General features: G+C 45.7%; 1 protein-coding gene across 3 annotated transcripts in view; it reads left to right on the top strand.

Moving 5' to 3' along the window:
* The window catches only part of APAF1 (apoptotic peptidase activating factor 1), a 66,401-nt gene that overhangs the window by 41,565 nt on the left and 9,844 nt on the right, over window positions 1–14,992 (top strand). For 2 of the 3 annotated variants that reach the window (XR_013586511.1, XM_078603698.1), the window contains exons 16-25: window positions 1,206–1,331; window positions 1,933–2,100; window positions 3,233–3,361; window positions 4,336–4,461; window positions 5,445–5,567; window positions 6,620–6,742; window positions 7,944–8,069; window positions 9,253–9,378; window positions 13,188–13,319; window positions 14,031–14,159. Coding sequence is in view for 2 of the 3 variants with exons in the window: in XM_078603698.1 (XP_078459824.1) it covers window positions 1,206–1,331; window positions 1,933–2,100; window positions 3,233–3,361; window positions 4,336–4,461; window positions 5,445–5,567; window positions 6,620–6,742; window positions 7,944–8,069; window positions 9,253–9,378; window positions 13,188–13,319; window positions 14,031–14,159 (1,308 nt within the window). In the remaining variant the exon portion in view is untranslated. The remainder of the gene's footprint in view (window positions 1–1,205; window positions 1,332–1,932; window positions 2,101–3,232; window positions 3,362–4,335; window positions 4,462–5,444; window positions 5,568–6,619; window positions 6,743–7,943; window positions 8,070–9,252; window positions 9,379–13,187; window positions 13,320–14,030; window positions 14,160–14,992) is intronic. The other variant, XM_078603699.1, reaches the window with a different exon arrangement.

The raw sequence follows: 14,992 nt of genomic DNA, 5'->3' as shown, positions 1-14,992 counted from the left end.
AACAGCGCCAGTCCCTCTGGGGGACCCGGCTTATATCCTCTGTGGCGTGGCTGGCTCCGCTCTTGGCCATGACCAACTTCCAGAATCCTCGAGCAGGATCTCGACCCTGACACGTGACCACCCCTAGCCCCAACTTGGGGTCCCTGTGTAGACTTAACCGGTCACGTGTCCTCTGGGGTCAACCGGAGTGCCACGGCCCTTAGTAACCCTATTTCCATGGCCGGCACTCCCACACCCTATCCTTTCGGGGCCGACACTCCACGCCAATCGTGGTGCCATCCAGCATTATCGATCAGCGCTTACCAAACCCCTCTAGGGCCGGTATTGCACCCACATCCAAGTGGTGTCTGCGATGTCAATACACCGCACGCCGTGCCTCTCTAGGGCCAGCATTACATAGTAATATGAATAATTTTAGATGACTGGTATTTGTGAAAAAGAGCTTCATAGCTCATTGGATTCCTCTCGTCTCAATAAAGATTCTGCTTGAGAGAGAGAAGTGAATGCGTTTTGTCACAAATGGTTGTGGGCTGGGTGGTCCGCGAATTTGTTCTTATCGGCCGAGTGGTCCGCGGGCCAAACAAGATTGAGAAAGACCGGTGCTGCACAGGAACAGCCACTGGGGAATTCCCTTTGCATATTTATGATGAGATGTGAGGCGCATTGAGTTGCTGAGCCATATAAGAAATGCCATAATAATGCAACGATTATTATGAATGTACTTCAGGGTCGTTGGTCCAATATTTATTTTGTACATGCACTTATGTTGCATTGTATTGTATGTTTAATTACGTACATGATTATATCGTTCTATATTAAAATCCAGAGTAAATGCAATTAATCTTGTTCGCAAGAATATTCATGTTGATATTTTTGTTTTACAAAAGGGTAGGAAATGCAATTTATTTGCTGATGCTTTCCAGCTAAGTCTGCATGCATTTATGCATTATCTGTGATGGTCCGTTTGTCTGTAACATGGGGTCACAATAACTCTTGTAAGAATGATCCAATATAGTGTTAAGTTATGTCACTGTTAGGAACTTGTAATTATCGCCACTATGGATACAAAGGTGTCCGGGCAAGGCGCTGGCCACCCACCTCCTCGTGTGCCATAGTGGCCTTCCTAAGTGCTTACTAACAGCAGTTTCCCCAACAGTCTGTTAAGACGATAAGAAATCTGTGTCTTTTTGTGTGTGTGTGCGTAGCTGTGGGAGTGGAAGGGACAGGGGAAAGGCTCGGCCCTTCTCGGCCACTCTGGGCCGGTTCGCTGCTGCTGTTTCTCTCCGGATGACCAGCGTCTTGTGAGCTGCTCTGTTGATTGCACACTCAAGGTACTGCCACTCAGATGGCATCGCACTCCATACAAATAAAATTCCACATTCGTTATTCAAGCCACTCGCGTAGATATATAATGATAAATAAGGCTCTTTATAAATAATGCTCTTTATTTACCCAAGAAAGCCTCACTGAATATCAAGACTACGTTTTACAGGAGGTTCCTGCATCTGGATGTTTGGCCAGTTCCATTCATAAGTGTTTCGCTCATGGCTACATCCTGTCAACTCTTGTGCACATGTGTATCTGCGCTGTTTAATACATGTGTGTGTGTGTCTGTGTACATGTGACTGTGTGCGCTGTGACCCAAGTTCGATTCCCACTCACGGCCAACACCAGTGACGATAATTTGAACCGGTCCTGGGCCTCCCCTAGGTCGACTCAACCTTAAATGAGTACCTGTTGAAAATTTCGCCACTCAGGAGACAAAGGTTGCTGGGTGTAGTGCTAGCCACCCACCACCTGGTGTGCCATGCCAGCCTTCGTAAATGCCACTTGCTAACAGCACTTGCTCAAAAAGTCTGTCACGGCTATACATGGGGGGATCTTTGTCTTTCTACGTCTGCGTGTGTCTGGGTCTGCGCACCCGCGCCCTAGGTGTGGAGCGTAAAACTGCGGCAGGAGGAGTGCTCTGTCGACGTGCGCGATTGCGTCGACTCCGAGGATGGGGCAACGAATAGGGGGGAGCGCTCCCTCGCCCTCCGAAGTTGCGCGTGGTCCCCGGACGGAAGCCGGATCGTGGCCGTCGCAGAAAACATCATCTTCGTGAGTGGTCGATTTCCTGAGGCGGCACTCATCTCTCGTTTACAGCTGTAAAAAGTGCTGGAAGTTCCACGTTCCTATGGCAGGGATGAGTCTTACCATAGGACAATCACTGTTGACTTCCCCAAAAAGTGGTACAAATTTTTTTGAGCCCCGAGGGATGATGGGCCGAGTGGACCTCCGACCAGGATTTGAACTCACGACCTTCTGATTGCGAGCCGTTTCGCTCTACCGCCGAGCCAGCTGGTCAAATGTGTGACGTCATCAGATAAATAAGTCAAACTCTATAAACTGTCTTTTTTATTTTGCCAGGCAAGGCCCACTGAGCTGTGCAGCTCTTTTTCAGAAGCGACCTGGCCACAAATGATAGTGCAACGAAGTGGCTTGTCATGTGGAAATTTATAGCAGCCAAATAATCTAAACCAGGGGTGGGGAATGTCCGGCCCGCGGACCGTATACGACCAAATAATTTGGTCTGGCCCTGCCAAGGCAACCGCAGGCGGAACTCGAAATTCAATAAATCTAAGACCAAACCTGGAAAAGCAGTTGCAAGTAGCAACATCATCAATACCAGCTAACATCACACGCCTTGCCAAAGAGAAGCAGTTACAGCCATCACATTAGGGGTGAGTTAATTAAATTTTTGACCAAATATAACAGGCTAATTTTTAAGTTGATAATTTTGTATGGCCCGCGAATGATGTTATAAATATCCAAATGGCCCTTGGCAGAAAAAAGGTTCCCCACCCCTGATCTAAACGCATGTTTCTAAATATGAAGGGAAAAGTCCACGTGACCATGGGGACAACACGCAAACTCCAAATATACAGGCGTCGGTAGCGAACCCAAGACCTGCTGCATACCAGGCTCAACCAAGTTAATGTCCATCACCCAATGACTTTATTTTTCATATAGTCTTTTACCCGGCATATGTAATGGACGCGCATGTTGCGATTCGTCCTTGGTCAATGAATTTCCCCAGGTCTCTGTCGCAAATGACGCCTCGTTAATCCCCCTACTCGCGCGCGGCCCTAAACGAGCTCAGCAACACCGCCCTTGCGCCCTGGGCAGCAGGTGGGGCCGGCCCCCCGATCTGGCCGGAATTCACCTGGGGGTGGCGTCGTTGTCTCGCCAGGTGTTCAATGCTCTCACGGTCGCGTGCGAGAACGTGCTCAGGACTCACGCCCACTGCACCATCCTGGCAGTGGCCTTCGCTCCCGACAGCCTGCACTGCGCCGTGGGGCTCTCCTCCTACTCCCTAGAGGTACTGGTGCTGCAACATCTGGAACAGGCGGCGCGGTGGTCGTGAAGTTCCGGTGATTTTCCTGCTCAACCGAACGTCGAGGCGTTGGTGCTTGTCTCGTGTTTACAGCCCTGAGTCAGCGGCATACATTCCACATTCCTATAGCGAGGGTGAGTCTATCCGTAGGACAACCACTGTTGACTTCCCCACAATGTGGTATTCGTTTTATCAATCCCTGAGAGAGATGATGCGCCGAGTAGAACCCCAACCGTTATTTAAACTCGTAAGCTCCACTTGCGAGCCGCAACTACTGCTGAGCCACCTGGCTGCGTTGATTACTGTTAAGCAGTCACCTGCGGTCACTAGTTTCCGCTCCACACTCAAAACTCACTTATTGTTCCCTAGCTCACCCCACGACCCCTTCACCTCCCCCCATAACCACCACCATTACTTTCCCTCTTCATATTCTCATGATATGGCTTTCATTCATTCCCTATTCATCCAGTCCATTCATCATCATTTACTGTCATCAATTTAACTTTCACCGAATTCACACATCCGAGATTGGCCATTGCTTCCTCTCATCTATTTCATTCACCCCATCTCCACCATTACATTCATATGTATCATTGTTAATTCTGTTTTTATATATCGCCTTATCTAAGGCGATATATAAGTTATTTTAAGATAAGATAACAGGGGACGAACATAGAAAACCCACGCAGAAAGGCACCCGAGTCTGTAATCGAACACAGGCCCTTCTTGTTGTGAGGCCCAAGTGCTGCCACCCTGCCGCCCTAATTTGAATTAGAAACGTGAGAACCTTGGACATTTCTACAGCTGTGTGGGGATGGGAGGAGATTCCTGGATGTGTAAGCCAGGGTGCGCTTGAGTTTTGCGTTGCGCGAGCCGTTGGCCAGCACTGGGCAGGTCGATTGCGCAGTGGGCCGACCTCGCTTTGCGCCCGCGTTGTTTCTTCTGCATCGTCCTCTCAGATGTGGAACGTCAAGAGCTGCCGCAAGACGGCGGACTACCGGGGTCACGTGGGCTGGGTGCACGGCGTCGCCTTCTCAGCCGACGGCTCGTGGCTGCTGTCTGCCTCGGAGGACCACACAGTCTCCGTGAGTGCCCTCATTCTGAACTTGAAGGAAAGGCTTTTTGTCTTTTACACTGTTGCTAAGCACAGCCCCAAGGGATCAACACGTCAAGCGGCCCAGCAACAAATAGCACTAATAAAGTTGTAAATAGATTAAAGTTATCATGTTTATAGAACTGAGCAAGAGACAATGGTAGGGAATTCCAAAGTAGAGCAATGGAAAAGGAAGAAACAAAGAAGTGAGGTGACCTGCAGTGTGGTGAGTGAGTGGTGGAGTTGGTGAGTGTGAGGTGGGTGAGTGTATGGGGAAGTGGGTGGTGTATGGGGAAGGGGGTGAGGTAGGTGGGTGAGTGAGTGCATTGTTGTGACCTGCAGTGTGGTGGTAGAACACGGTATGGGTGAGATAAAACAGTCAGTCTGGTAAACCGAGCCCTCAACATGGGTGAAGGCATCGGTGAAGTTCACGGGAACAGTAACCATGGTAGAAGCGAGAGGAGTGACAAGGAGGTGTCTGACTGCCAGTGTTGCGAGTGACTGGAGTGAATCGGTGAGTGCTGGATCATCACTCTACCTGACCGCTTCGCTCTGAACTCTATAGTAGCGTATATAGTATGTATTACTGTAGTAGCGTATATAGTTACTGTAGTAATCGTATATTGCTGTAGTAGCATATGGTGTATTTATTATATGTTCATTTTTATTTATAGTTATCAATATTTTTCCAGTTATATATTTACTTATATTATTCTGCTTATTGTTCGTTTGTTATTTATTCTGCTGATATAAATTTCCACGTGATGATAAGACACTTTGTTTAGCTATAATTTGTGATAGCCCGGTCGCTTCTCAAAAAGAGATATATCGTAGAGTGGGGCCTTACTTGGTGAAATGAAAGCAGTTTATCATTTTTTGGTTTAGTAAACGTGGGCCCCTTGTGTATGTATGTATGTTGAGCTTCTTTTGCACCGTACGTAGCCAGCCGTACTAATCGGAGGTGTGTGTGCCTAGCTGTGGCAGGTGAACGGGGAGGAGAGTGCGGCCGGCGTGTACCTCAAACGCGACACGCACACGCTCTTCCGGGAGGACGGCTCTCTCCATATCGCTGCTCCTGACATCAACAACTGCCTGCGGGTGTGGGAGCGTAGACCGCCTCGATCTGTGCACAGCTCGTTGTTCGTCAGCACGCTTAGCCGGGTTGCCTTTTTTTAGGTTGAGGGGGGATGGGAAAGTTCGAGTCGATCCAGGCTACCCCCCCACGTTCTATTTGCGTACATTTGCATTTCATTTGCTCATGAATTAGTGTTCATTGCACATTGTTTAGGCATACAGTAATCCCTCGCCAACTGCGGGGGTTAGGTTCCTGGAAAATGCTGCGGTAGGCAAATCCGTGGTTTGAAAGTACAAGGAATATGGAAAATAGGTTCGGGGAATTACGGCCGTTGTCATACTCATCATAGCTTAACTAAGTTGCCTGTTTATTAACTAAACACCGAGTAAAATACAGTGCATGACACAATAACATAATAAATCATAAATAAACATTAAATTAAGTTTACATACCTATGATATTAACGATGATGACAATGAGATGATGGAGGAAAAGCTGATTTAGAAGGAGGAGGGGCTCAGCCCACCCTCTTCCTCCAGGCCACAGACGCAACGTGAATGTGGTTGCGATGTGACACGGTCTATGCCCTGCGAGAATTATTGTACGGAATGTACAACAAATAAGACGGACAGCTGTTCAGCTACGGCCCCGCACAATCTGTAACATGACGTTATGCAATAACATGAGGTCATGCTGTAATGCAACGATGTGAAACCCATGTCATGTGGCTTCCTTAACACCGTACTTACCTTTGGATACTCAAATTTAGTCGATGGATGATACATATCATACACACACGTGTGTGAAAGGCACAGGGGCAGCCCTGCATTTGCTTGCTCATTCAGCTGCTGGTGGAACGGCCTCCACCGGCGTGAATGCTCAAGATTGTGTTGGTCTACTGTACCACGTTGACTAGATGTTATAAGAGGTCGGCCTTACCCACACTTTACCCTACCACCCACGAACTGCTGATTGATTAACTGTGGTGTAGCCATGCTTACCGCTTGGTAGACAGAGGCGGGGAGGGGGGAAGAGAGAAACTTGCATTGTTGTGTGTGTGTGTGGGCGGGTGTAGGTGGTTGACGAGACGGGGCAGGTGGTGAGCGTGAGCGACCCACTGCCATCGCGTGTTCGCTGCTGCTGCCTGAGCGGGGATGGAAGCATTGCGGCGATGGGCTGTGAGAGCGGAATCATGCAGGTTTACACGCACGCAGACTTCATTGCACAGCACAGTGTAGTGGTTAGGGTGGTGCGCTACGAACCCGGGGACCCAAGTTCAATTCTCGCTCACTGTCCACATAAGAGACAAATATCTGAACCGGTCCTGGGCCTCCCCTAGGCTGACTTAGCCTCAAATGAGTACCTGGTGCGGTGTGTAAACATCACCAATAGCGAGACAAAGGCGGCCAGGCATGGTGTTGGCCACGCACCTCGTATGCCGTGCCGGCCTTCATCGGTGCTCGCTAACAGCATTTGCCCCAACAGTCTGTTTAGGCTATATAGGGGGGATCTTTGTCTTTGGAAAGCGGTGGAAAGGTGCATGGAGCAGTGGTGTAGTTAGTGCGCAGCGCTACAACATTACAAAAAAATCACATAAAATTTAAGTACGAAAATAAGCAAGAGAAAAAACATCCGAATGGATGTTAACCAAATTATTTGGTGATTTTGCATTGGCAGTGGTTCACTAGCATAAATATCACAATTATCAACTCATTCGTCAATAACACTGTAGCCTTAAAATTAAAAATGTGTAATCGGCGACGTTTTGGAAAATTTCACGTCACAGTAACACGAATGAAATTTGGCATTCCTCCAGTAAAAATTAATATTCTGATGCTGAATATATTCTGATTCCGACATGACGGGCACATATCTCAACCTGTTCGAGGCCGTCCTTAGGTTGACTCAGTCTATCTGGTGCAGCAGTCGACACCAGCAGTGACCACAATAACCCCCTCTGTGTACCGTGTTGGTTTTCAAGGTGCTTGCTTAACAGCACTTGTCCCAACAGTCTGTAATGGTTATACAATTAACCTTTGTATTTTTCTGTAATTCCAGCAAACCCGTATTTGATATCTCGCCATGCATGTTCATCAAAAGATATGATTGAACCTGCCCTTACCTGTCCTTAAGTCGATTCAGCCTTACACGAGCATTTGGTGCAATGCATGACCGTCAACAATGGAAAGACAGAGGTAGCCAGGAGTGGTTCAGGCCACACCACTTCCCCCACCCCCCCGTGCACCGTGCTGGCCCCCATACGTTTCTCATAGCGTTGGTCACCTAAGTCACTCTTGCAAATGAGACTATTCCGTGTCTCTAAAGAGTTTTCATCTAGTTAAATATAATAAACTTAACTTGCCCCATAGTTTGAGGGATCTGTTGTGTGTGTGCACTAGATTGTGGACACAGAGAGTGGCAACATCCTGCACGTATTGGAGGGGCATACAAAGTGCGTGAGACAATGCCAGTTCCTGATGGATGGACACGTTCTCCTCTCCTGTTCCGATGATGCAACTCTGAGGGTGCGTGATTTCACATGCACTCAACTTCCCATGCACTCAACTTCCCACGTGCATACACACCCGTGCGTCACAGCAAGAAGCCCCTGAATTTGATTCCTGATTCGGACGCCTATCTGTGTGCACAGTTTGTATGCTCTCACCACGTTCTGTATGAGATTACACCACCATGTTCTGTATGTGATATCCCCCGTTTCCTCCCACAAATTATTGTTTAAAATAAAGTAACCATTATTGGGCAAACATTCTGATGCTGAAAAGTTACCTGCAAATTTACTGAATTCGGATGACAGCAACCTCACCCCCCACTGGGCATCACCCAAACTTTTATGACACAAGGGGACACGTTTTTCACATTGAGGAGAACGCCTCTCTTCTGTGACGATGATGTGGAAGATAGACCGCATATAAGAGGATTCACAGACACTAGATGTTTCCGCTCTTAATTTATAGCAATGCATGAGCTGCTTGACAGTGGTAAATAATAAAACAGCGTCATGGGGTCTCTCATCTCCATGGGACGTGTTAAGAGTGAGCAGGAGGCTTTGTGTGAAATAAGCCATAGCCCAGCGATAGCATGTTCACTGCTTGTTACAGAGGCTCGTGGATCGTATCCGGCAGGCCATCCTGGTTAATGCTGCGGATGTATGTCAAAAATCCCCTTACGTCGTTCCAAACGAGTAGGCAATTGTGTGTGCGATGTGTTCCTAGATTTCCGAATTCGCAAAACATTTCTGGCAAATGACTCACGAATTGGGATTACAAACATAGCAATCATTGCCCCCTACTGGTGAACTATTGCCCACTGCTTGCAGGCCGGTGCTTAGTCACCTATGTATGTACTTTATGTTGAACTACTTTCGCACAGTACGTAGCCAACCGTGCTAATCGGAGGTGCAATTGTCTCATAGGGACATCTGCCATGAGATAGGGGCTTTACTTTTAATTGACTTTGGAAGGGAATTAGATTCTCTCTGAAGACCTTGACTCTTAATGATGGAGTCGCAGTCAAAGGTGGGGACGTGCCACGAGGATGTTAAGGTTCTTCGAGTCGTCGGGGCATTTAAGCAATGCCACATAAATGCAAAGAATATTGTTACGAGAGTGTCAACTTACTTGCAAGTGAAATTGTAATTATCTGCTCTTATAAATGGAGGTTGAATTAATTGTCTTCCATTGTGCTCAGATGTGGAGGTGGAGGGAAGGGGGGGGGCAGTGCTCCCTGCTTGACGAGCACACAGAGGACGTGAAGTGCTTCTGCCTTCTGTCCCAGAGCCTCCTGCTCTCCTGCTCATTTGACGGAACCACCAAGGTAAGGCCTCACTGCGGTAACCGCACACACTCGCAAAATGTATTCAAGTACAGCCTTTTTTTATTATTGAGGCAATGTGCGGGCCCGTTATGTGTACACACCATTAACATAAGCCAAACCGGTTACGAAAATCAAGGGGATAAAAAGATGCGGAACGGGCTCGCTGCATCAGACCATACGGGGGAGGGGGGGGGGGTCTCACCGAAGGGGGAAAGGGTGAGTTTTTTTTAGTAAAGGGGAAGGGATGATGAAAGGAGAGAGGGGTTTAACTGAAACACAGCTGACATAAAGAGCAGCAAAACATAAGGGACGACGAGACGAGTATTTTTTCTTTCTACCCCTCTGAGTCCGGCTCCCGTCTAATCTGCCGTTGTTATGCCCCTTATCCTCGTTCCCGGTCTCCCAACCCTCTATTCTGAAAACTTATTTCAGGTGTTGTATGAGGGGTAAAGTACAGGCTTTTATTGTTTACTCAGGAAAGCCATGCGGAGTCTCAACCCTTTTTCAGGAGGGTCCAGACAGGTTTTCACATTAGAGATTGACTTTGTCGCTGTGTGTAATCAAATGTAGTAATTTGCGGGTAGTATTTCAGCATTGGAATGTCACCAGTTGCATTTCATGTAACCTTTATTTTCCTTTCGTCAAGCAACCTTAAAACCTTTTGATTAAACATTTATTTTTGGGTTAGGTTTTAAATTTTATTCTGACTTCTTGGATCTTGTCTGAAAAAAGTTTGGCTCCAGTTTCAAGCGAAACTTTATACAAAGTGATAAATTTGTTTGTGAATATTGTTCTTCAACTTATCCAAACACTGTAACAATAATTGTAATCAGCATGTCAAACGCATGTCTGGCAATTGATTTGTTTGGCTGTTAGTGGTGGAGGGTCTTACCACACATATTTGGCCAAATCTATGAATTAGAAATATTAATCTTGGCTGCATTAATCCCCGTGTTGCATGTATATGTTGAACTTCTTTTGCACCATACATAGCCAACCATGATAATCGTAGGTGCAGGGGGAAGGACAACAAACTAAACACCAAAAGTAGTTAAAAAGAAATGAGTTCAATCGAGACTGGTTATTGTGGTGTATGTTAGCTAAAGCCAATACTTCCCATCCTATTAATTTATTCGCGTTCCGTACAGACGTTTAAATATTATCCTTTCACAAATGTGGGTTTTCTCTGGCCACTTTAATTCCCAAGCAAAATACTGCTTAAACGAGAATTGGTCAAACATATCACTTCAAGATCCTGCTGAGTCTTGAGACTTGTAAAGGCTTTCCTCGATTAATAAATTATGGTAGAATTATTGATTTCCTATCTATGATCAGCTGCTTCTCACCACATCATTGTCAGTGTCTTGACTTTCGACGTTCATGATTTTCTCTCTTCATCCGTCCACTCTGCTGCTCTTACCAGGTTACTATAAGAAGTTGATATGACCACATCTTAAATTCCTATTCTTCTCTTATCCACACGTATATTCAGTGAAAAAAAGTATCAGTCCCTACCCCATCTCAGGCCCTCATTAATTTCAATCTATCTCTGAAATTCCTCCTTTACTTGTCAATCAATACACCAGGGCATGTTATTATAATTGGGCGCCATGGTGGCGAGATGTTATCTCCCTCGCCTGATATGCAGGAGGTTGTGAGATTGGTCCCGATCCTAACACCTGGATATTTAGAGTTTGCATGTTCTCTCCATGGCTGCGTGGATTTTTCTCTCACATTAGATAGATTTATTGCTTTAAATTTTTTTTTTATTTGACAGGTATTGTGTAAATCTATGCACCTATGTCTGTGCTTACGACCTAAATGGTGTGGGAAGTACGTTATACAGAAGTGGATCACCTGCTGTATATTTGGAGTTTGCATGTCTCTCTCCCCCTGGTCGTGTGATCCTCCGGTTTTTCCCTCCACATTTAGAATCCACATGTATTTTGAGTATTTGGCTGCTTATATATATTTACACGTGATGATAAACCACTTCATTGAGATATCATTTGTGATGGCCAGATCGCTTCTGAAAAAGAACTACATAGCTCAGTGGAGCCTTACCTGGTAAAATAAACGTGTATTTACCCAATATCAATTATTCTAGATTTGAAGCTTTCGTGACTGCAAGTATTCATATTCTTAGGTTTTTTCGGTAAATTCACGTATTTAAGAGCTTGTCTCTTAGATTTGTCCTCACTTGATACAGTAAATTTAGCTGTGACGGTCCCACCTGATGACGGAGACTTGTGTTGCCTCCGAAACGTCGTGATTTATTATGTTATTTCTATTATTATTTTTATAATTTTTATTCTTTATTTTTTTTGATCTACGTGACATTACCAAAAAACCTAAGAGTACAATATCAATAATCACAACAGAGGGCACATACAGACAAGGGTAACAATCATGACAGGGGGAGGGGTGTGCCATCTGGGTATGTTTCTTCCTTGAGCAGGAACTGCTTGAGGTGTACCAGGTAAAAAAAATATATATATATCTAGGCAGACGATGGGGCCGAGGGAGCGAGCTTTTTATCGGCGGATGAAATTTCGTCAAGCTATTTCAACAGATGCATATGCAGATTTAACTACACATATTTGGAGCATTCCTGGCAGCGATTTCAGCCGCACCACCTCTACATAAAAATAGGCTCAGTCAACCATTCTACACAACAAAGACTCATTTCCTGGCAGCGATTTAAGCCGCACCACCTCTACATAATAATAGGCTCAGTCAACCATTCTACACAACAAAGACTCATTTCCTGGCAGCGATTTCAGCCGCATTATCTCTACATAACAAAAAGGCTCAGTCCCTTTTACATGCACCTTTACATCATCCGCACCTAGTTTACACAACAAAGGCTCATTCCTAACAGCGTGCCTCAGCCGCACCGAACTTCACAAAAATAATATTCAGGGCCTACCTTGGCTCCTCCCACCCTCAACCAGTATATATACAAATACGGTTTTCTTGGAATTTTCTCTCACTTGATACAGCTATCGTGCTGTGACTGTTCCACCTGAAGACGGAAGCTTGTGTTGCCTCCGAAACGTCGTGATTTTTATTTTATTTTTATTTTACTTTTATTAATTTTAATTTTTTACCTACGTGACTTTACCGAAAAAACCTAAAAATATAAGATCCATATGCACTCAAGAAGGTCTATATAGTTTAGCGATAGGCTCCATTCAACGTGAAAAAAAACATTGCGGGGATTGCCCTCACGGGTGTCCTGGGAATTCATTTTTCCATCACCGCATTCCCTCTGCCAGAGAAAACGGCAACTGTTGAGAACCTACCCATGAGAGAGGCGCACCTTATAAAGGGGATATGGATGGGATGTTTAAAAAAAAAAGTGTACTGCGTTAGACACTGACCCCGCCCCGCCCTCATGGGCAGCATGGCCAGCCGACTCGTCTGACGTAGGTAACAAACTACAATGAGGGTTCGTGATCTATTCAGTTGCCTAGTTATAGCTTTTCTCTTTACGACGTTGACAATTTTGGAGTAGAGTGTGCTGTGGAGGGGATTTTACCGAGGGCCATGTATATTTTTTGTTCAAATAGTTAAGTGTCTTGATACGATCTAGTGATATCCAGGCACAGACAAATGGCATGCAGGTATGTCTATATAGTTCCCCGCAGGCATTTAGGGCAGTCTGGGGATGCATTTTTGAACTTTGCCCTCCTCTTATTGGTGAGGTAAGTTCTATGTAAATAAAAAAAAAGTTGAAATAGTTTAATGTGCTGTCTGTGTTATGCTGTGTTTGCCACTATCCTGTTATTGTGCCACTTTACTTGCAGTTGTGGGACCTGAACGAGCTGTCATTAGTGCGGACATTTTGTGGCCAGGAGCCACACGCCGCCATCTTGTCGTGCCAGGTGATGCCCAGCCTAGGCCTCTTTGTCGTCACCTGCACCGATAAGACAGCAAAGGTGAGCACAAACAACTTACTTCACCTTCGTGCTGTTATACTATTCGTGTGAACTTCACTCGTTGGTATCTCTACCCGTGTTGAGGACTCGTCAACCAGACACTCACTGTGTAGTCTCATGTTGCTCACATGAGCATTCAGGGCAGTGCCTCACATCAACTTTACAGCTCTAAGCCAGTGGTGGAAATTCCACATTACTATGGTGGGCTGAGTCGATCCTTATGACAGCCACTGTTGATTTCCCCAGAAAGTGGTTTTCAGTTTATCGAACCCAGAGGGATGATGGGCTGAGTCAGCCTCAACCTAGGATTTGATCTCACGACCTTCTGATTCTATTATTTTTCAGCTGACTTTAATCCTGAAATTTGGCCATACTAAAACATTCTCATTGCCAGATTAATACTTGTATTTGGCAGTTCTAGGACTTAAAGTTAACATATCAATTATAATTGCCGCTTTTATGTTTTTATATTTGGGTCACACTAACATTTTGTTCAGGTTTCGGGAAGAGATTCAAAGTTAAGTCAACATGCTCCAGATAAAGTTTATCGGTATGTTTGTGTCGCCCGTGGACATGTTGAATGGAATTGAGGACGTGGTGATGGTGGAGCGTCGGTCACATGTCTGATTCATGAGAGCACGGTCACATGTCTGCATCATGAGAGCATGGGTCATGGTGAACAGTGATTTGTTTCCACCGCACCGTACGCAGGTGTGGCAGCTGGACGGTGGTGCGATGCCGCTGCATGTGCTAAAGGGACACACGGACTGCGTTCGCAGCTGCGGGTTTTCCCCCGACGGGAAGATCCTCGCCACCGGGGACGATGAAGGTTTTGTGATGGTAATGCAGCAGGAATCCAATAATCCACGCTAATGTGCAGGGAGGGGACCATGTCACAGATCCTGTAATCCACGGCATGCAACACGGAGGTTACAACTATAATCCGTAAAAAACTAAAATTTGGGCCGACGCAGTGTGCCACGGATTATAGGAGCAAAGAGCTGTGTTATTTTGTTCATTTACAAAAAAAAAATCACAGGTAACAGGGGAAGCACAGCATGTGAATAGCAGCTATACTAATCCGATCTAAATTTGCGGATTAAAAGTAGGTAATATTTTCTGTGTAAAATAATGTCTTGAATTTTTTTTGACATGATGAAGTCTAAAAAATGCTGAAAGTATGACTTGTTTCCAGCGCACGTACCCAGGTGGGGCAGGTGCATAAAGTATACAAAATGCAAAACATCTTCAACTCAACAAATCACATGAGCACAGCCAGTCTGTGTTGAGGCAAAATAAAAAAAATCTTATATCTGCGCTTTCTCTGCAGCTTCACTCTGTAGCTCTGCTTTAGCACCGCTAACTTTTACGGATGCTGGTTTGTGCCTTCGCAAGGCGTTTTCAATCTGTTGCGGTGTGCCGCAGATTATGGGAGCAGGCACCATCCGTAAATAATCCACAATTGAAAGGCATTACATGTTATTGGAGTTGGAAATGATTAAATTTTGCTACAGTGGTGATTTGCTTCTCATAGATTTCCCTTTATGCAGGGGCATCTGAGACCGCTTTGCACTCCATAAGCAGCTTCACATCTCATCGCAAGCATTTGAAATGGTACCCCCCTTTGCCCTGTGTGGCACAAGATGAATCAGCACCTGGCCTGCAATCTGAAG

This window comes from Lampetra planeri, chromosome 21 (assembly GCF_965212315.1).
Source record: "Lampetra planeri chromosome 21, kcLamPlan1.2.h2, whole genome shotgun sequence".
In the NCBI taxonomy this organism is placed as follows: domain Eukaryota; kingdom Metazoa; phylum Chordata; class Hyperoartia; order Petromyzontiformes; family Petromyzontidae; genus Lampetra; species Lampetra planeri.
This window is presented reverse-complemented; position numbering and strand designations above follow the sequence as displayed.